The 19748-nt window shown below is 33.8% G+C and overlaps 1 protein-coding gene and 23 non-coding genes across 24 annotated transcripts in view; 1 reads left to right on the top strand and 23 right to left on the bottom strand.

The window, feature by feature from the left end:
* The window catches only part of LOC140171261 (visual pigment-like receptor peropsin), a 57554-nt gene that overhangs the window by 33794 nt on the left and 4012 nt on the right, over positions 1-19748 (top strand). Inside the window, exon 4 of the mRNA XM_072194491.1 lies at positions 18918-19040. Coding sequence (XP_072050592.1) covers positions 18918-19040 — 123 coding nt within the window. The remainder of the gene's footprint in view (positions 1-18917; positions 19041-19748) is intronic.
* Positions 2554-2628, bottom strand: Trnav-uac (transfer RNA valine (anticodon UAC)). Its single transcript has one exon. It is a non-coding gene; the product is annotated as a tRNA-Val (tRNA).
* Trnav-cac (transfer RNA valine (anticodon CAC)) lies at positions 2942-3014 on the bottom strand. The gene has a single exon. It is a non-coding gene; the product is annotated as a tRNA-Val (tRNA).
* Positions 3588-3660, bottom strand: Trnav-aac (transfer RNA valine (anticodon AAC)). The gene has a single exon. It is a non-coding gene; the product is annotated as a tRNA-Val (tRNA).
* On the bottom strand, positions 3975-4047 carry Trnav-uac (transfer RNA valine (anticodon UAC)). The gene has a single exon. It is a non-coding gene; the product is annotated as a tRNA-Val (tRNA).
* Trnav-uac (transfer RNA valine (anticodon UAC)) lies at positions 4851-4923 on the bottom strand. Its single transcript has one exon. It is a non-coding gene; the product is annotated as a tRNA-Val (tRNA).
* Trnav-cac (transfer RNA valine (anticodon CAC)) lies at positions 5237-5309 on the bottom strand. The gene has a single exon. It is a non-coding gene; the product is annotated as a tRNA-Val (tRNA).
* On the bottom strand, positions 5880-5952 carry Trnav-aac (transfer RNA valine (anticodon AAC)). Its single transcript has one exon. It is a non-coding gene; the product is annotated as a tRNA-Val (tRNA).
* Positions 6266-6338, bottom strand: Trnav-uac (transfer RNA valine (anticodon UAC)). Its single transcript has one exon. It is a non-coding gene; the product is annotated as a tRNA-Val (tRNA).
* Positions 7145-7217, bottom strand: Trnav-uac (transfer RNA valine (anticodon UAC)). Its single transcript has one exon. It is a non-coding gene; the product is annotated as a tRNA-Val (tRNA).
* Positions 7526-7598, bottom strand: Trnav-cac (transfer RNA valine (anticodon CAC)). The gene has a single exon. It is a non-coding gene; the product is annotated as a tRNA-Val (tRNA).
* Trnav-aac (transfer RNA valine (anticodon AAC)) lies at positions 8169-8241 on the bottom strand. The gene has a single exon. It is a non-coding gene; the product is annotated as a tRNA-Val (tRNA).
* On the bottom strand, positions 9048-9120 carry Trnav-uac (transfer RNA valine (anticodon UAC)). Its single transcript has one exon. It is a non-coding gene; the product is annotated as a tRNA-Val (tRNA).
* Positions 9432-9504, bottom strand: Trnav-cac (transfer RNA valine (anticodon CAC)). Its single transcript has one exon. It is a non-coding gene; the product is annotated as a tRNA-Val (tRNA).
* Trnav-aac (transfer RNA valine (anticodon AAC)) lies at positions 10065-10137 on the bottom strand. The gene has a single exon. It is a non-coding gene; the product is annotated as a tRNA-Val (tRNA).
* On the bottom strand, positions 10452-10524 carry Trnav-uac (transfer RNA valine (anticodon UAC)). The gene has a single exon. It is a non-coding gene; the product is annotated as a tRNA-Val (tRNA).
* Positions 11330-11402, bottom strand: Trnav-uac (transfer RNA valine (anticodon UAC)). Its single transcript has one exon. It is a non-coding gene; the product is annotated as a tRNA-Val (tRNA).
* Positions 11710-11782, bottom strand: Trnav-uac (transfer RNA valine (anticodon UAC)). Its single transcript has one exon. It is a non-coding gene; the product is annotated as a tRNA-Val (tRNA).
* Positions 12096-12168, bottom strand: Trnav-uac (transfer RNA valine (anticodon UAC)). The gene has a single exon. It is a non-coding gene; the product is annotated as a tRNA-Val (tRNA).
* Positions 12549-12621, bottom strand: Trnav-aac (transfer RNA valine (anticodon AAC)). The gene has a single exon. It is a non-coding gene; the product is annotated as a tRNA-Val (tRNA).
* Trnav-uac (transfer RNA valine (anticodon UAC)) lies at positions 12935-13007 on the bottom strand. Its single transcript has one exon. It is a non-coding gene; the product is annotated as a tRNA-Val (tRNA).
* Trnal-caa (transfer RNA leucine (anticodon CAA)) lies at positions 13803-13925 on the bottom strand. Its single transcript has 2 exons — positions 13888-13925; positions 13803-13848 (listed from the first exon to the last, which is right to left on the bottom strand). It is a non-coding gene; the product is annotated as a tRNA-Leu (tRNA).
* Positions 14855-14974, bottom strand: Trnal-caa (transfer RNA leucine (anticodon CAA)). The gene is made up of 2 exons: positions 14937-14974; positions 14855-14900 (listed from the first exon to the last, which is right to left on the bottom strand). It is a non-coding gene; the product is annotated as a tRNA-Leu (tRNA).
* Trnal-caa (transfer RNA leucine (anticodon CAA)) lies at positions 15690-15809 on the bottom strand. The gene is made up of 2 exons: positions 15772-15809; positions 15690-15735 (listed from the first exon to the last, which is right to left on the bottom strand). It is a non-coding gene; the product is annotated as a tRNA-Leu (tRNA).

Genomic DNA, 19748 nt, shown 5'->3' with positions numbered 1-19748 from the left:
AAAACCAAAAGAAACAAGTGGGCATACATCAAAAGCAACAAAGCAATTATGGGGAAATAATGTAATGCAAAGCAAAAAGTAAATGATACTAATTAACACCGAAAAATGCAGTGTGCACAGGAAATGGAAAATACGAGAGCGAAGACCAAGTAACGAACTGTGCAAAATGCAAAAAACAATGATATACTTTGCTAGGATGCACAACAGCAAGATTCACGAGAGCATAAATCAAACAAAATGAAAGTATTATGCATCAAAGCAATAATAGGCCTGTAAAATTACAAAAATCAAATAACATTGTAAAAATTACAAATCAAACAAGCAGGAGAATATAATTATAATACAAAATGATTAGAGTAAAAATGACAAAAATCAAATATACACACTGAGTAAAAATTAATATAATTGTCAGAGTCAATTTCAGATGATGTTCGAAAAATGCGCGTGTGAAGACAATGATGATGGCCATAATGCACGGAGTATGTGATGAAGAGTTGTAAAATGTAATGAGATGATAACAATCTTGCACGGAAAATAATTCGCGGAAATGCAATCCAACAAAATAATATAATATACCAGGGGAGAGGTTACTAGCACATCACCCTGGCATTTGTAGAAAATAACAAAACATTAAATAACACAATGGCGGAAAGGATGGGGTTTCTAGCGTGATTTGAACATCGGTAGAGTTGTTGCAATGCAATGCGAATATCAAATGAGATGTATCTTGGCGAATATCATTGAGATGACGAAAAATAAGGATCACTAGAGGAGAGGTTACCAGCACTTCACTCTAGTGATTATTGCACAGAAAACACATAATATTTTGGAATGCAGAAACAATATCTCTCGATGATAAAAACGTAGAAATGCAAATATAACGCCATTACGTTGCAAAAATATGATGAACAATGCACGGAAATTAAATCGCGGAAAATATGATATAGGGGAGAGGTTACTAGCACATCACCCTGGAAATTGAAATATATTATAAAACACTAATTAAAACATTGGCGGAACAGATGAGTTTTCAGGCGTGATTTGAACATCGGCACAGTTGTTGCTTGGCGAATATCAGTTGGTAAGCGATTCCAAAGAGATGGTGCGGCATAGGCAAACGCTCTTTCTCCGTAGAACTTCGTGCTCGGACGACTGGTTTTCAGTAGATTATCACGCGAAGATCTTAATCGTCTTGAAGGAACATAAGGTTGTATGAGATCACAAATGAAGCCAGGTGCCATGGCATTCATAGCCTTGAAGGTGAGCAGAAGGATTTTAAACATAGCTCTATATTCCACAGGAAGCCAATGCAATTGGCGTAGTAAAGGTGTGATATGCTCACGGCGAGATTTGCATAAAACTAAACGTGCTGCGGTGTTTTGCACGCGTTGGATTTTTGCGACTTCGGTATGCGTTAAACCGTACAACAAAGAATTTGCAGAGTCAAGCCTAGATGTTACAAAGGCGTGGACGAGTCTAGCGGCAGTGTTTTCATCCAAATATTGGCGGATCTGGCCGATCTTCCGGATAGCAAACATCGCCGACTTGCAGATATTATTTACGTGGTCACTCATGCACAAAGACGCGTCCATGATGGCACCGAGGTTACGCGCTCTTGGCGATGACAACACTTCAACCTCACCAATGGATAGCTTCGCTTGAACAGGAGATGTGGATGAACTGTTGAAGCGGGAACAAAAATGAATAAGCTCAGTCTTGTCATCATTGAGGACTAGCTTATTAAATGCACACCATGTTTTGATATCAGCAATACATGCTTCCAACTTTTGGAGAGCTGAATCACGATCCTCAGGGTTGAAAACGAGGTATAACTGAGAGTCATCTGCGTAAAAAACACAGTCGATGCCATGCGACTCAATAACATCCTGGAGTGGCGCACTGTACAGGGTGAACAAAAGTGGCCCAGCTACCGACCCTTGCGGAACACCATAAGATAATGGAAGAGGATCAGATTGCACGTCGTCTATCAGAACCGATTGCGTACGATCAGCCATGTAAGACTCGATCCAGTTTAAAGCTGTACCTTTTATTCCATAGCGTGTACATAGACGGTCTAGCAACATACCATGGTCGATCGTGTCAAAAGCCGCCGAAAAATCTAAAAGGACTAGCATAGCCTCTTTCCGTCGATCAAGAGCAGATAATATATCATTCTGAACACGTAGGATGGCTGTTTCGGTGCTATGATGTTGCCTATATTTAGTGAGCAATAAATACTAAGAGCATAAAAGAACAATGTTGTTTCTATGTTTTCTATATTTAGAAAATATCTATTGTGATTTGTTTTTACTTTTTAAATTTGCCGGTCGAAAGGGGATCATAAATTTCTTGAATATGAAGAAATATAATCTTTGTGTGTGGGGTGTGTTTCTCGTAAGGCGATTTCATTTTTGATGACTTATTTTGCGCATTGGAATTTGTTTTACTCTTTCAAAGAAAAAAAGGGAAAAAGCAAATATCTTTCGTTATTAAAAGCAGATGTGAACTGAATATATTTTTTATGTTTTAATCATGGAAGCTAAGAATAAAAAATGTTTCCGCCTGGGCTCGAACCAGGGACCTTGCGCGTGTAAGGCGCACGTGATAACTTCACTACACTACGGAAACCACTATGACAATGAAACGATTTCTTTATTTTTAATTTTCTCTATACATGGCTTAGAATGCAGTACTTAAATAATAGTGCTAAGGCCCCAAGAAAACAAATTTGTTTCTCGTAGCGCGCATTAATACACAGACCATAAATACTTCCTTTCTTCGGAGGTAAATCGAAATCGAAATGTGCGTGAAGGTATGAGACCATATATTTTTTCAAAGAGAAAGAAAATAAGCACAATATCTTTATAGTTTTCGTTATTAAAAGCAGATGTGAACTGATTATATTTTTTATGTTTTAATCATGGAAGCTGAGAATAAAAAATGTTTCCGCCTGGGCTCGAACCAGGGACCTTGCGCGTGTGAGGCGCACGTGATAACCACTACACTACGGAAACCACTGTGACAATGAAACGATTTCTTTATTTTTAATTTTCTCTATACGTGGTTTAGAATGCAGTACTTATATAATAGTGCTAAGGCCCCAAGAAAACAAGTTTGTTTCTCATAGCGCGCATTTCATTTTTGACGGCTTCTTTTCCGCATTAGAATTCTTTTTCATATATGTTTTGAAATAAAGTACAACTTTCAAGACTTAGCCCCTTCAACACTGAAGAAAAAACCATCTTGTATGATTTAGTGAGCAATAAATACTAAGAGCATAAAAGAACAATGTTGTTTCTATGTTTTCTATATTTAGAAAATATCTATTGTGATTTGTTTTTACTTTTTAAATCTGCCGGTCGAAAGGGGATCATAAATTTCTTGAATATGAAGAAATATAATCTTTGTGTGTGGGGGTGTGTTTCTCGTAAGGCGATTTCATTTTTGATGACTTATTTTGCGCATTGGAATTTGTTTTACTCTTTCAAAGAAAAAAAGGAAAAAGCAAATATCTTTCGTTATTAAAAGCAGATGTGAAATGATTATATATTTTTTATGTTTTAATCATGGAAGCTAAGAATAAAAAATGTTTCCGCCTGGGCTCGAACCAGGGACCTTGCGCGTGTTAGGCGCACGTGATAACCACTACACTACGGAAACCACTGTGACAATTAAACGATTTCTTTACATTTAATTTTCTCTATACACGGCTTAGAATGCTGTACTTAAATAATAGTGCTAAGGCCCCAAGAAAACAAGTTTGTTTCTCGTAGCGCGCATTAATACACAGCCCCTACATACTTCCTTTCCTCGGAGGTAAATCGAAATCGAAATGTGCGTGAATGAATGAGACCATATATTTTCTTCAAAGAGAAGGAAAATAAGCACAATATCTTTATATCTTACGTTATTAAAAGCAGATGTGAACTGATTATATTTTTTATGTTTTAATCATGGAAGCTGAGAATAAAAAATGTTTCCGCCTGGGCTCGAACCAGGGACCTTGCGCGTGTAAAGCGCACGTGATAACCACTACACTACGGAAACCACTATGACAATGAAACGATTTCTTTATTTTTATTTTTCTCTATACACGGCTTAGAATGCAGTACTTATATAATAGGGCTAAGGCCCCAAGAAAACAAGTTTGTTTCTCGTAGCGCGCATTTCATTTTTGACGGCTTTTTTGCGCATTAGAATTCTTTTTCAGATATATTTTTAAATAATGTTCAACTTTCAAGACTTGGCCCCTTCAACACTGAAGAAAAGACCACCTTGTATAATTTAGTGAGCAATCAATACTCAGAGCATAAAAGAACAATGTTGTTTCTATGTTTTCAATATTTAGAAAATATCTATTGTGATTTTTTTTTACTTTTAAATCTGCCGGTCGAAAGGGAATCATAAATTTCTTGAATATGAAGAAATATAATCTTTGTGTGTGTGGGTGTGTTTCTCGTAAGGCGATTTCATTTTTGATGACTTATTTTGTGCATTAGAATTTGTTTTACTCTTTCAAAGAAAAAAGGAAAAAGCAAATATCTTTCGTTATTAAAAGCAGATGTGATCTGATTATATAATAGAAAATATCTATTGTGATTTTTTTTTTTACATTTTAAATCTGCCGGTCGAAAGGAATCATAAATTTCTTGAATATGAAGAAATATAATCTTTGTGTGTGTGGGTGTGTTTCTCGTAAGGCGATTTCATTTTGATGACTTATTTTGCGCATTCGAATTTGTTTTACTCTTTCAAAGAAAAAAGGAAAAAAGCAAATATCTTTCGTTATTAAAAGCAGATGTGAACTGATTATATTTTTATGTTTTAATCATGGAAGCTAAGAATAAAAATGTTTCCGCCTGGGCTCGAACCAGGGACCTTGCGCGTGTAAAGCGCACGTGATAACCACTACACTACGGAAACCACTATGACAATGAAACGATTTCTTTATTTTTAATTTTCTCTATACATGGCTTAGAATGCAGTACTTAAATAATAGTGCTAAGGCCCCAAGAAAACAAATTTGTTTCTCGTAGCGCGCATTAATACACAGACCATAAATACTTCCTTTCTTCGGAGGTAAATCGAAATCGAAATGTGCGTGAAGGTATGAGACCATATATTTTTTCAAAGAGAAAGAAAATAAGCACAATATCTTTATAGTTTTCGTTATTAAAAGCAGATGTGAACTGATTATATTTTTTATGTTTTAATCATGGAAGCTGAGAATAAAAAATGTTTCCGCCTGGGCTCGAACCAGGGACCTTGCGCGTGTGAGGCGCACGTGATAACCACTACACTACGGAAACCACTGTGACAATGAAACGATTTCTTTATTTTTAATTTTCTCTATACGTGGTTTAGAATGCAGTACTTAAATAATAGGGCTAAGGCCCCAAGAAAACAAGTTTGTTTCTCATAGCGCGCATTTCATTTTGACGGCTTCTTTTCCGCATTAGAATTCTTTTTTCATATATGTTTTGAAATAAAGTACAACTTTCAAGACTTGGCCCCTTCAACACTGAAGGAAAAACCATCTTGTATGATTTAGTGAGCAATAAATACTAAGAGCATAAAAGAACAATGTTGTTTCTATGTTTTCTATATTTAGAAAATATCTATTGTGATTTTTTTTTTATTTTTTTAATCTGCTCGGTCGAAAGGAATCATAAATTTCTTGAATATGAAGAAATATAATCTTTGTGTGTGGGGTGTGTTTCTCGTAAGGCGATTTCATTTTGATGACTTATTTTGCGCATTGGAATTTGTTTTACTCTTTCAAAGAAAAAAGGAAAAAGCAAATATCTTTCGTTATTAAAAGCAGATGTGAAATGATTATATATTTTTATGTTTTAATCATGGAAGCTAAGAATAAAAAATGTTTCCGCCTGGGCTCGAACCAGGGACGTTGCGCGTGTTAGGCGCACGTGATAACCACTACACTACGGAAACCACTGTGACAATTAAACGATTTCTTTACATTTAATTTTCTCTATACACGGCTTAGAATGCTGTACTTAAATAATAGTGCTAAGGCCCCAAGAAAACAAGTTTGTTTCTCGTAGCGCGCATTAATACACAGCCCCTACATACTTCCTTTCCTCGGAGGTAAATCGAAATCGAAATGTGCGTGAATGAATGAGACCATATATTTTTTCAAAGAGAAGGAAAATAAGCACAATATCTTTATATCTTACGTTATTAAAAGCAGATGTGAACTGATTATATTTTTTATGTTTTAATCATGGAAGCTGAGAATAAAAAATGTTTCCGCCTGGGCTCGAACCAGGGACCTTGCGCGTGTAAAGCGCACGTGATAACCACTACACTACGGAAACCACTATGACAATGAAACGATTTCTTTATTTTTATTTTTCTCTATACACGGCTTAGAATGCAGTACTTATATAATAGGGCTAAGGCCCCAAGAAAACAAGTTTGTCTCTCGTAGCGCGCAATTCATTTTTGACGGCTTATTTTGCGCATTAGAATTCTTTTTCAGATATATTTTTAAATAATGTTCAACTTTCAAGACTTGGCCCTTCAACACTGAAGAAAAGACCACCTTGTATAATTTAGTGAGCAATCAATACTCAGAGCATAAAAGAACAATGTTGTTTCTATGTTTTCAATATTTAGAAAATATCTATTGTGATTTTTTTTTTACTTTTTAAATCTGCCGGTCGAAAGGGAATCATAAATTTCTTGAATATGAAGAAATATAATCTTTGTGTGTGTGGGTGTGTTTCTCGTAAGGCGATTTCATTTTTGATGACTTATTTTGTGCATTAGAATTTGTTTTACTCTTTCAAAGAAAAAGGAAAAAGCAAATATCTTTCGTTATTAAAAGCAGATGTGATCTGATTATATAATAGAAAATATCTATTGTGATTTTTTTTTACATTTTAAATCTGCCGGTCGAAAGGAATCATAAATTTCTTGAATATGAAGAAATATAATCTTTGTGTGTGTGGGTGTGTTTCTCGTAAGGCGATTTCATTTTTGATGACTTATTTTGCGCATTCGAATTTGTTTTACTCTTTCAAAAAAAAAAAAGGAAAAAGCAAATATCTTTCGTTATTAAAAGCAGATGTGAACTGATTATATTTTTTATGTTTTAATCATGGAAGCTAAGAATAAAAAATGCTTCCGCCTGGGCTCGAACCAGGGACCTTGCGCGTGTAAAGCGCACGTGATAACCACTACACTACGGAAACCACTATGACAATGAAACGATTTCTTTATTTTTAATTTTCTCTATACATGGCTTAGAATGCAGTACTTAAATAATAGTGCTAAGGCCCCAAGAAAACAAATTTGTTTCTCGTAGCGCGCATTAATACACAGACCATAAATACTTCCTTTCTTCGGAGGTAAATCGAAATCGAAATGTGCGTGAAGGTATGAGACCATTTTTCAAAGAGAAAGAAAATAAGCACAATATCTTTATAGTTTTCGTTATTAAAAGCAGATGTGAACTGATTATATTTTTTATGTTTTAATCATGGAAGCTGAGAATAAAAAATGTTTCCGCCTGGGCTTGAACCAGGGACCTTGCGCGTGTGAGGCGCACGTGATAACCACTACACTACGGAAACCACTGTGACAATGAAACGATTTCTTTATTTTTAATTTTCTCTATACGTGGTTTAGAATGCAGTACTTAAATAATAGGGCTATGGCCCCAAGAAAACAAGTTTGTTTCTCATAGCGCGCATTTCATTTTTGACGGCTTCTTTTCCGCATTAGAATTCTTTTTCATATATGTTTTGAAATAAAGTACAACTTTCAATACTTGGCCCCTTCAACACTGAAGAAAAACCATCTTGTATGATTTAGTGAGCAATAAATACTAAGAGCATAAAAGAACAATGTTGTTTCTATGTTTTCTATATTTAAAAAATATCTATTGTGATTTGTTTTTACTTTTTAAATCTGCCGGTCGAAAGGGGATCATAAATTTCTTGAATATGAAGAAATATAATCTTTGTGTGTGGGGGTGTGTTTCTCGTAAGGCGATTTCATTTTTGATGACTTATTTTGCGCATTAGAATTTGTTTTACTCTTTCAAAGAAAAAAAGGAAAAAGCAAATATCTTTCGTTATTAAAAGCAGATGTGAACTGATTATATTTTTTATGTTTTAATCATGGAAGCTAAGAATAAAAAATGTTTCCGCCTGGGCTCGAACCAGGGACCTTGCGCGTGTTAGGCGCACGTGATAACCACTACACTACGGAAACCACTGTGACAATTAAACGATTTCTTTACATTTAATTTTCTATATACACGGCTTAGAATGCAGTACTTAAATAATAGTGCTAAGGCCCCAAGAAAACAAGTTTGTTTCTCGTAGCGCGCATTTCATTTTTGACGGCTTATTTTGCGCATTAGAATTCTTTTTCAGATATATTTTTAAATAATGTTCAACTTTCAAGACTTGGCCCCTTCAACACTGAAGAAAAGACCACCTTGTATAATTTAGTGAGCAATCAATACTCAGAGCATAAAAGAACAATGTTGTTTCTATGTTTTCAATATTTAGAAAATATCTATTGTGATTTTTTTTTTACTTTTTAAATCTGCCGGTCGAAAGGGAATCATAAATTTCTTGAATATGAAGAAATATAATCTTTGTGTGTGTGGGTGTGTTTTCGTAAGGCGATTTCATTTTTGATGACTTATTTTGTGCATTAGAATTTGTTTTACTCTTTCAAAGAAAAAAGGAAAAAGCAAATATCTTTCGTTATTAAAAGCAGATGTGATCTGATTATATAATAGAAAATATCTATTGTGATTTTTTTTTTACATTTTAAATCTGCCGGTCGAAAGGAATCATAAATTTCTTGAATATGAAGAAATATAATCTTTGTGTGTGTGGGTGTGTTTCTCGTAAGGCGATTTCATTTTTGATGACTTATTTTGCGCATTCGAATTTGTTTTACTCTTTCAAAGAAAAAAAGGAAAAAGCAAATATCTTTCGTTATTAAAAGCAGATGTGAACTGATTATATTTTTTATGTTTTAATCATGGAAGCTAAGAATAAAAATGTTTCCGCCTGGGCTCGAACCAGGGACCTTGCGCGTGTAAGGCGCACGTGATAACCACTACACTACGGAAACCACTATGACAATGAAACGATTTCTTTATTTTTAATTTTCTCTATACATGGCTTAGAATGCAGTACTTAAATAATAGTGCTAAGGCCCCAAGAAAACAAATTTGTTTCTCGTAGCGCGCATTAATACACAGACCATAAATACTTCCTTTCTTCGGAGGTAAATCGAAATCGAAATGTGCGTGAAGGTATGAGACCATATATTTTTTCAAAGAGAAAGAAAATAAGCACAATATCTTTATAGTTTTCGTTATTAAAAGCAGATGTGAACTGATTATATTTTTATGTTTTAATCATGGAAGCTGAGAATAAAAATGTTTCCGCCTGGGCTCGAACCAGGGACCTTGCGCGTGTGAGGCGCACGTGATAACCACTACACTACGGAAACCACTGTGACAATGAAACGATTTCTTTATTTTTAATTTTCTCTATACATGGTTTAGTTAAATAATAGGGCTAAGGCTCCAAGAAAACAAGTTTGTTTCTCATAGCGCGCATTTCATTTTTGACGGCTTCTTTTCCGCATTAGAATTCTTTTTCATATATGTTTTGAAATAAAGTACAACTTTCAAGACTTGTCCCTTCAACACTGAAGAAAAAACCATCTTGTATGATTTAGTGAGCAATAAATAATAAGAGCATAAAAGAACAATGTTGTTTCTATGTTTTCTATATTTAGAAAATATCTATTGTGATTTTTTTTTACTTTTTAAATCTGCCGGTCGAAAGGGGATCATAAATTTCTTGAATATGAAGAAATATAATCTTTGTGTGTGTGGGTGTGTTTCTCGTAAGGCGATTTCATTTTTGATGACTTATTTTGCGCATTAGAATTTGTTTTACTCTTTCAAAGAAAAAAAGGAAAAAGCAAATATCTTTCGTTATTAAAAGCAGATGTGAACTGATTATATTTTTTATGTTTTAATCATGGAAGCTAAGAATAAAAAATGTTTCCGCCTGGGCTCGAACCAGGGACCTTGCGCGTGTTAGGCGCACGTGATAACCACTACACTACGGAAACCACCGTGACAATTAAACGATTTCTTTACATTTAATTTTCTATATACACGGCTTAGAATGCAGTACTTATATAATAGTGCTAAGGCCCCAAGAAAACAAGTTTGTTTCTCGTAGCGCGCATTAATACACAGCCCCTAAATACTTCCTTTCCTCGGAGGTAAATCGAAATCGAAATGTGCGTGAAGGAATGAGACCATATATTTTTTCAAAGAGAAGGAAAATAAGCACAATATCTTTATATCTTTCGTTATTAAAAGCAGATGTGAACTGATTATATTTTTTATGTTTTAATCATGGAAGCTGAGAATAAAAAAATGTTTCCGCCTGGGCTCGAACCAGGGACCTTGCGCGTGTAAAGCGCACGTGATAACCACTACACTACGGAAACCACTATGACAATGAAACGATTTCTTTATTTTAATTTTCTCTACACGGCTTAGAATGCAGTACTTATATAATAGGGCTAAGGCCCCAAGAAAACAAGTTTGTTTCTCGTAGCGCGCATTTCATTTTTGACGGCTTATTTTGCGCATTAGAATTCTTTTTCAGAAATATTTTTAAATAATGTTCAACTTTCAAGACTTGGCCCTTTCAACACTGAAGAAAAGACCACCTTGTATAATTTAGTGAGCAATCAATACTAAGAGCATAAAAGAACAATGTTGTTTCTATGTTTTCAATATTTAGAAAATATCTATTGTGATTTTTTTTTTACTTTTTAAATCTGCCGGTCGAAAGGGAATCATAAATTTCTTGAATATGAAGAAATATAATCTTTGTGTGTGTGGGTGTGTTTCTCGTACGGCGATTTCATTTTTGATGACTTATTTTGTGCATTAGAATTTGTTTTACTCTTTCAAAGAAAAAAGGAAAAAGCAAATATCTTTCGTTATTAAAAGCAGATGTGATCTGATTATATAATAGAAAATATCTATTGTGATTTTTTTTTACATTTTAAATCTGCCGGTCGAAAGGGAATCATAAATTTCTTGAATATGAAGAAATATAATCTTTGTGTGTGTGGGTGTGTTTCTCGTAAGGCGATTTCATTTTTGATGACTTATTTTGCGCATTAGAATTTGTTTTACTCTTTCAAAGAAAAAAAGGAAAAAGCAAATATCTTTCGTTATTAAAAGCAGATGTGAACTGATTATATTTTTTATGTTTTAATCATGGAAGCTAAGAATAAAAAATGTTTCCGCCTGGGCTCGAACCAGGGACCTTGCGCGTGTAAAGCGCACGTGATAACCACTACACTACGGAAACCACTATGACAATGAAACGATTTCTTTATTTTTAATTTTCTCTATACATGGCTTAGAATGCAGTACTTAAATAATAGTGCTAAGGCCCCAAGAAAACAAGTTTGTTTCTCGTAGCGCGCATTAATACACAGACCATAAATACTTCCTTTCTTCGGAGGTAAATCGAAATGTGCGTGAAGGAATGAGACCATATATTTTTTCAAAGAGAAAGAAAATAAGCACAATATCTTAATATCTTTCGTTATTAAAAGCAGACGTGAACTGATTATATTTTTTATGTTTTAATCATGGTAGCTGAGAATAAAAAATGTTTCCGCCTGGGCTCGAACCAGGGACCTTGCGCGTGTAAAGCGCACGTGATAACCACTACACGACGGAAACCACTATGACAATGAAACGGTTTCTTTATTTTTAATTTTCTCTATACATGGCTTAGAATGCAGTACTTAAATAATAGTGCTAAGGCCCCAAGAAAACAAGTTTGTTTCTCGTAGCGCGCATTAATACACAGCCCCTAAATACTTCCTTTCTTCGGAGGTAAATCGAAATCGAAATGTGCGTGAAGGAATGAGACCATATATTTTTTCAAAGAGAAAGAAAATAAGCACAATATCTTAATATCTTTCGTTATTAAAAGCAGATGTGAACTGATTATATTTTTTATGTTTTAATCATGGTAGCTGAGAATAAAAAATGTTTCCGCCTGGGCTCGAACCAGGGACCTTGCGCGCGTAAAGCGCACGTGATAACCACTACACTACGGAAACCACTATGACAATGAAACGATTTCTTTATTTTTAATTTTCTCTATACATGGCTTAGAATGCAGTACTTAAATAATAGTGCTAAGGCCCCAGGAAAACAAGTTTGTTTCTCGTAGCGCGCATTAATACACAGACCATAAATACTTCCTTTCTTCGGAGGTAAATCGAAATCGAAATGTGCGTGAAGGTATGAGACCATATATTTTTTCAAAGAGAAAGAAAATAAGCACTATATCTTTATACCTTTCGTTATTAAAAGCAGATGTGAACTGATTATATTTTTTATGTTTTAATCATGGAAGCTGAGAATAAAAAATGTTTCCGCCTGGGCTCGAAACAGGGACCTTGCGCGTGTGAGGCGCACGTGATAACCACTACACTAATGTTTCCGCCTGGGCTCGAACCAGGGACCTTGCGCGTGTTAGGCGCACGTGATAACCACTACACTACGGAAACCACTGTGACAATTAAACGATTTCTTTACATTTAATTTTCTATATACACGGCTTAGAATGCAGTACTTAAATAATAGTGCTAAGGCCCCAAGAAAACAAGTTTGTTTCTCGTAGCGCGCATTAATACACAGCCCCTAAATACTTCCTTTCCTCGGAGGTAAATCGAAATCGAAATGTGCGTGAAGGAATGAGACCATATATTTTTTCAAAGAGAAGGAAAATAAGCACAATATCTTTATATCTTTCGTTATTAAAAGCAGATGTGAACTGATTATATTTTTTATGTTTTAATCATGGAAGCTGAGAATAAAAAATGTTTCCGCCTGGGCTCGAACCAGGGACCTTGCGCGTGTAAAGCGCACGTGATAACCACTACACTACGGAAACCACTATGACAATGAAACGATTTCTTTATTTTTAATTTTCTCTATACACGGCTTAGAATGCATTAGAATTCTTTTTCATATATGTTTTGAAATAAAGTTCAACTTTCAAGACTTGGCCCCTTCAACACTGAAGAAAAAAACCATCTTGTATGATTTAGTGAGCAATAAATACTAAGAGCATAAAAAGAACAATGTTGTTTCTATGTTTTCTATATTTAGAAAATATCTATTGTGATTTTTTTTTTTTTTTTTAATCTGCCGGTCGAAAGGGGATCATAAATTTCTTGAATATGAAGAAATATAATCTTTGTGTGTTTGGGTGTTTTTCTCGTAAGGCGATTTCATTTTGATGACTTATTTTGCGCATTAAAATTTGTTTTACTCTTTCAAAGAAAAAAAGGAAAAAGCAAATATCTTTCGTTATTAAAAGCAGATGTGAACTGATTATATTTTTTATGTTTTAATCATGGAAGCTAAGAATAAAAAATGACCTAAAAAAGGGCGAGAGGTACCATATTTACGGATTCAGGCTAAATTTAAAATTGATATAAAACGTTTGTTTTTGATCGATTACAAAAATTAATTTTTATCATATAAAGAAATTGTGTCTGGCGTGAATTACACTACAGTTTTTATTCTTAGGGCTCTTTGACTTCTTCAAATAATTTTTTTAATGATAGAGTGAATCCCCTGGCCCTCTATAATTACGCACAAAAGACATTTAAATCAATTTATAATATCTACATAAGTTTTTGCAGTGAATTCCGGACAAAATGATAATGAAAGCAAAAATAAGTGTCAGTAGTGGGATTCGAACACACGCCTCCATTCGGAGACCAGAATCCACACTACATCACAAATATGGCGTATAAGGACTAACCCTTGAGTCTGGCGCCTTAGACCACTCGGCCATCCTGACACGATATCAACATCAACAATAGCATTGAATGAAATGTCGACTGCTCAGTGCTAGAAGTAGGTAAGTGCAATAGCTGCCATGTGTAGATGAGGACAATATTGTAAATTGCCAAATGTTCTCTGGGCAGCTATTGCACTTACCCACTTTTGGCACTGAGTAGTCGATGTTACTCAACAAAAGGTGTAAATACAAAGAAACTAGTAGTCATCAAGGAGGTCATCGAGCTTCAAAAATCTCATTATCAAAGACTCCGTAGATCTATTCTTTAAATAACCGTGACAAGTGTGTCCACACAAATAAATATTATCCGCTGTTATAGTGCAAAATTATAACGTTTATTGAAATATATTTGCACACTGACTTTATTATTCGCAGCTTTACTATAAAATATGAGGGTTGTGAAATGTACAAAATTACGAATTATTTTACAAATGAAGGTAACAAAAGTGTCAGAAGTGAAATTTCCAATACAGAATTTTAATAATTTGCTATAAAATTTGTATTAGGCCTATATCGCGAATTTCAAAAAAAACAAATTTGATATCACAAGGACATTGCTCGTATTTAGAATGCAAATCGATACAGTGTTTAGAGAGTGCAGGCAAGGATGTGTTTAGAAACGTTATGTTTAGAATATGGATGTCAGATGTTTAGAAATTGAACAACATCACTGACCAATGTTCAGAAATTTGACACATGATGCATATTTAGCTTCTAAACGTGTTTACAAAGTGAAGGCAAAATTGTGTTTAGAAAAGTGTTTAATTTCTAAACACTGTTCTTGCAGTCTATGTCTAATGTCTAAAAACATTTATCAATTTGTAATATCAACATAATGCCATATTTTTAATATTTTAAAGAAATTTATGCAGATTATTAATCTTTTTGCGGTAATTTCCAGACACAATGATAATAAGGTAAAAAAGAATTGCCAGAAGTGGGATTCGCACCCACGCCTCCATTCGGAGACCAGAATCCTCTATACAGCACACCATGCCGTAAGGATAAGTCCTTGAGTCTGGCGCCTTAGACCACTCGGCCATCCTGACAATATGGCAACATCAACAACAACTTAGAATATAAACTTATAAATAGAAACTCGAACAAAAATTAGTTTCTAGATATTTCATTATAAACATTGATAAAGGGAACAGCATCTTATACTCAGGACAAATCAGTACATTTTCACTTTACACTGTTTTATATGCTAGTCTCAGATTGATCACGCTGAAATTCTAAGCTCAAATTATTTTTTTATTTTTCAGCCCAAATATTTCTCATGATATTGATATACATATGAATTGTAATATCATAATTTACTAATATATAAAATATAAATAAATATTATTCATATATTTAAAAACCATTAAATTTGTAATACTTAATTCAGAGTTTTTTTCTGTGAACAACAACAGTATACGTTCTGTGCATTGAGAATGTTTATAGTCCCTTCTGGCAAAGCAGGCACAGTCATTTCATGACGTCAACTTTTTTCTAGGTCAATTCTCTCTCGTTCGAAGGAACTCATCGCTTAAGTTGGTTTTTGCGGAATATCAATTTTAAACGTCTTATTTTCTCAAAAAAAGAGTCATTTTCATTGTCCTCATAATATTAGCTTGCCAATGATATGATGTTGTCCGAGCAATATATAATTATGACCTTTAAAAGAACATGCTTAATTGAAAACATTTAAATCAATTTATAATATCTACATAAGTTTTTGCACTGAAATCCGGACAAAATGATAATGAAAGCAAAAATAAGTGTCAGAAGTGGGATTCGAACCCACCCCTCCATTCGGAGACCAGAATCCTCTATACAGCACACCATGCCGTAAAGATAAGTCCTTGAGTCTGGCGCCTTAGACCACTCGGCCATCCTGACACGATGAAAACATCAACAACAACTTAGAATATAAACTTATAAATAGAAACTCGAACAAAAATTAGTTTCTAGATGTTTCATCATAAACATTGATAAAGGGAATAGCATCTTGTACTCAAGACACATCAGTACATTTTCACTTTAAACTGTTTTATATGCTAGTCTCAGATTGATCACGCTGAAATTCTAAGCTCAAATTATTTTTTTATTTTTTAGCCCAAATATTTCTCATGATATTGATATACATATGAATTGTAATATCATAATTTACTAATATATAAAATATAAATAAATATTATTCATATATTTAAAAACCATTAAATTCTGAATTACTTAATTCAGAGATTTTTTTCTGTGAACAACAACAGTATACGTTCTGTGCGTTGAGAATGTTTATAGTCCCTTCTGGCAAAGCAGGCACATTCATTTCATGACGTCAACTTGTTTCTAGGTCAATTCTGTCTCGTTCGAAGGAACTCATCGCTTAAGTTGGTTTTTGCGGAATATCAATTTTAAACGTCTTATTTTCTCAAAAAAGAGTCATTTTCATTGTCCTCATAATATTAGCTTGCCAATGATATGATGTTGTCCGAGCAATGTATAATTATGACCTTTAAAAGAACATGCTTAATTGAAAACATTTAAATCAATTTGTAATATCTTATTTTCATCATAAACATTGATAAAGGGAAATAGTATTTTATACTCAGGACAAATCAGTACATTTTTATTTTAAACTGTTTTGCTTTTACGCATCTATTTCAGAAATCCTTCAAAATTAATCATGACATTTTAAAATAGCATTTTCTCTATTGCATTTTAATGCGACAGAAAAAATGCTTTTCAAAATAATTGTATTGTTAATGTATTCAATCACTCAAATTTTCTGATTCTTTTGCACTTGAATTGTACAATCTATTGATTTTCCTCCAACATCAACCATTTACAATAATATTACCGTTATTATTCTACCGTTTTTTCTGCTGTTTTTCAAAGGCGGCGAACAAATGAATTGTGGCTACAGCGAGAAAGGAACACAAAGACTCCAATTTCTTTGAATTTCATTTATCAAAAGGTTCCGTAAACAACAAAGCCAGCAAGATGCAAATGATAAATTGAAAGATGTTTTTCCTCCAATGGGCTATTCCAGTTGAAATCCATACACCCTCTATGGAAGACATGTCCTTAATCTCCCCCACATGGAGTGTGAATGTCAAAATTGGTTACTTATATATAGGCCTAGATGATTCCATTCAAAATCTACACACCTATCGGAGGGAATTGTTAGGCTTTACACAGAAAAGTAGCCTGTCGACGTTAAAAGTGACATAGTTGGCCTGTATGGTCTATATTTTGCGTGTTAAAGAAAGTATAGACCAGGTATTACGACTTCAATGAATGTGATGATTCTGGTGATGTCACAAGACAATCCTCAAAATAAGAAAATATTAATCCGCGACGTTGAAAGACCCGCCGATTACGAGCTGATCAAACTTATGTGGGAGATTAAGTGAACTGGAATGAGCGTTTTGAGCGTTTCGACAGCATTTTTTGTGGGACATGAGAGCACATCAGACCTATCGAATTGCATTCTGAATACGAAGAATGTCTTTCTGATATCAAATAATTTTCATTTTATAAAATTCACGATATAATAAGACTATAATACACATTTTATGACAAATGATTAAAATTTGATATTTTTCACATTTTGGAGATATAACAGTCCTCGAAGTAAATTTTATAAATTTAATGATATAGTCTTAAAGTGTGTGTAGCTGGGAGGAAAAGCCGACGATCAATTGAAAATTTTGACCTTTCATATTGAAGATATGGATTTTTTTCCCCAAAAGACCTAATTTTCTTGGGTGCTTTGGGGAAAAAATCATATTTTCAATACGAAAGGTCAAAATTTTCAATTGATCGTCGGCTTTTTCTCCCAGCTACATACACTTTAAGTATAAATCATCAGATTTATAAAGTTTACTTCAAGTACTGTTAAATATCAAAAATATCAATTTTTAATGATTTGCCATAAAATATGTATTAAATTGCGAATTTCAAAAATCAAAATTATTTGATATCAGAATGACATTCTTCGTATTCAGAATGCAATTCGATATGTCTGATGTGCTCTAATGTCCCACAATAAATACTGTCCAAACGTTCATACCCCAGCCCTTAAGGTCATGCCTTCCATATGTCTTCCATTAAGTGTATGGATTCCAACTGGAATAGCCTAACTCCATGAATAATATTCATAATTTGTACACTGCGAAAAAGTCAAGTATAAAATGTAAACATCTATTATTATGGTGATGTGATCAATGTGTTTCCTCGGTAAGGGTCAGACTATTTTTTACATTACAATGAATTTTCAAAGTAACCTTCACTTGTATGGGTTGAGTGACCATCTATTGTATTCGGATGAAATTGGGATGAAAAATGTATACTTTCACCTAAATCACGCCTTTTTTAAATCAAAAAATCTCTTTTAATAGCACAAATGAATGTTTCCAATTTAATACATCGCTGCCTATATGTCTATTATTTTCAATTATGTCGCTTGTTTTATAGTGTTTTTCTTAGCCGTGTCCATTTATTTTATTTGCTACAAATATTATCAAGTGAATCCTTTTGTCATGTTTGTTGGGCTTTTTAAAAACGTCCTTCAAACATATTTTTTGCATTCTATTTTTTTTCAAGATTTTGTTTGCATTGTGTGTACCGGTACATAATAATTTGATCTTTAAAAGTTCTACTTTTAAATTTATCTTAAAACTTGTCTTTTTTTTCTTTTTGAATGCCCCAAATATTATGAAGTGAATCCTTTGTTATATTTGTTGGGCTTTTTAAAAACATCCTACAAAGTTCTACTTTTAAATTTATCTTCAAACTGGTCTTTTTTCTTTTTAAATGCCCCAAATATTAGTGAATCCTTTGTCATGTTTGTTGGGCTTTTTAAAAACGTCCTATAATCATATTTTTGCATTCTATTTTTTTTTCAAGATTTTGTTTGCATTGTGTGTACTTAATAATTTGATTAAGTTTAAATTTAAATTTATCTTAAAACTGGTCTTTTTCTTTTTAAATGCTCATTTCATGCAGCTCTACAACTAAAGTATTTACATTACTGTTTTCTGGCGGTGGTAGTTTGGTCTTATGCATTCCTGTGGGCCATATTTCCTGTATTTGGATGGGCCAGTTACGGCCTGGAGCCTCACGATACAGGTAAGTTGACGCGGGAAATATTCTACATGTACCTTAAATGCGAATTTAATTCCCCCGCTAGGATTAGGGACTAGCCAATATTTATGCGAAATTTAGGAGGAGGCACATGAAAATGCTCCAAAATGGGAAACGTGATATTTATTTTTCATGTAAAAAGGGTGTAACACGAAATTTAAATGAAGTTACGTGAGAAATCGGAGGGACACGATTGGGAGAGGAGGGAACGAGCAATTTATCGCCCAAAATATTAACCCCCCCCATTATTCCCACAGCTTAAAATCCCTTAGGATGGTGTGTGCTTTAAAATAGGATAGGATGTGTAAGGGTTACTACAGGCTGTATGGAAATGATTGGTACCCATCAGTTTCCAGTGATTATAGACATGAATGCCATATCAAAATGCGACATAGGATCCGCATAATGTGTTAATTAATGTCATTAAAATCATATAGTAATATAGTAATATAATATTGGTAATTTCAAGAGGATGCAATGTTGCATTTGGAAGAATCAGGCTTTTCAATAACTATCAAAATGATGTTTACAAATCATTTTGATACAGCTTGTATAAGGTTTGTGAGTTACTATGCAACGCATAACTGAAACAAAATTATTGTCATGGTTAGTAATTTGCTATCTACTGAAGATAGCACAGAATCAGTTCAAGTCATATCGGTATTTGTCTAACAATAGCTCTGTTATATACAA

Source organism: Amphiura filiformis, chromosome 15 (assembly GCF_039555335.1).
Source record: "Amphiura filiformis chromosome 15, Afil_fr2py, whole genome shotgun sequence".
NCBI lineage: Eukaryota > Metazoa > Echinodermata > Ophiuroidea > Amphilepidida > Amphiuridae > Amphiura > Amphiura filiformis.
The sequence above is the reverse complement of the archived record's forward strand: the minus strand, read 5'-3'. Positions and strand labels throughout refer to the sequence as shown.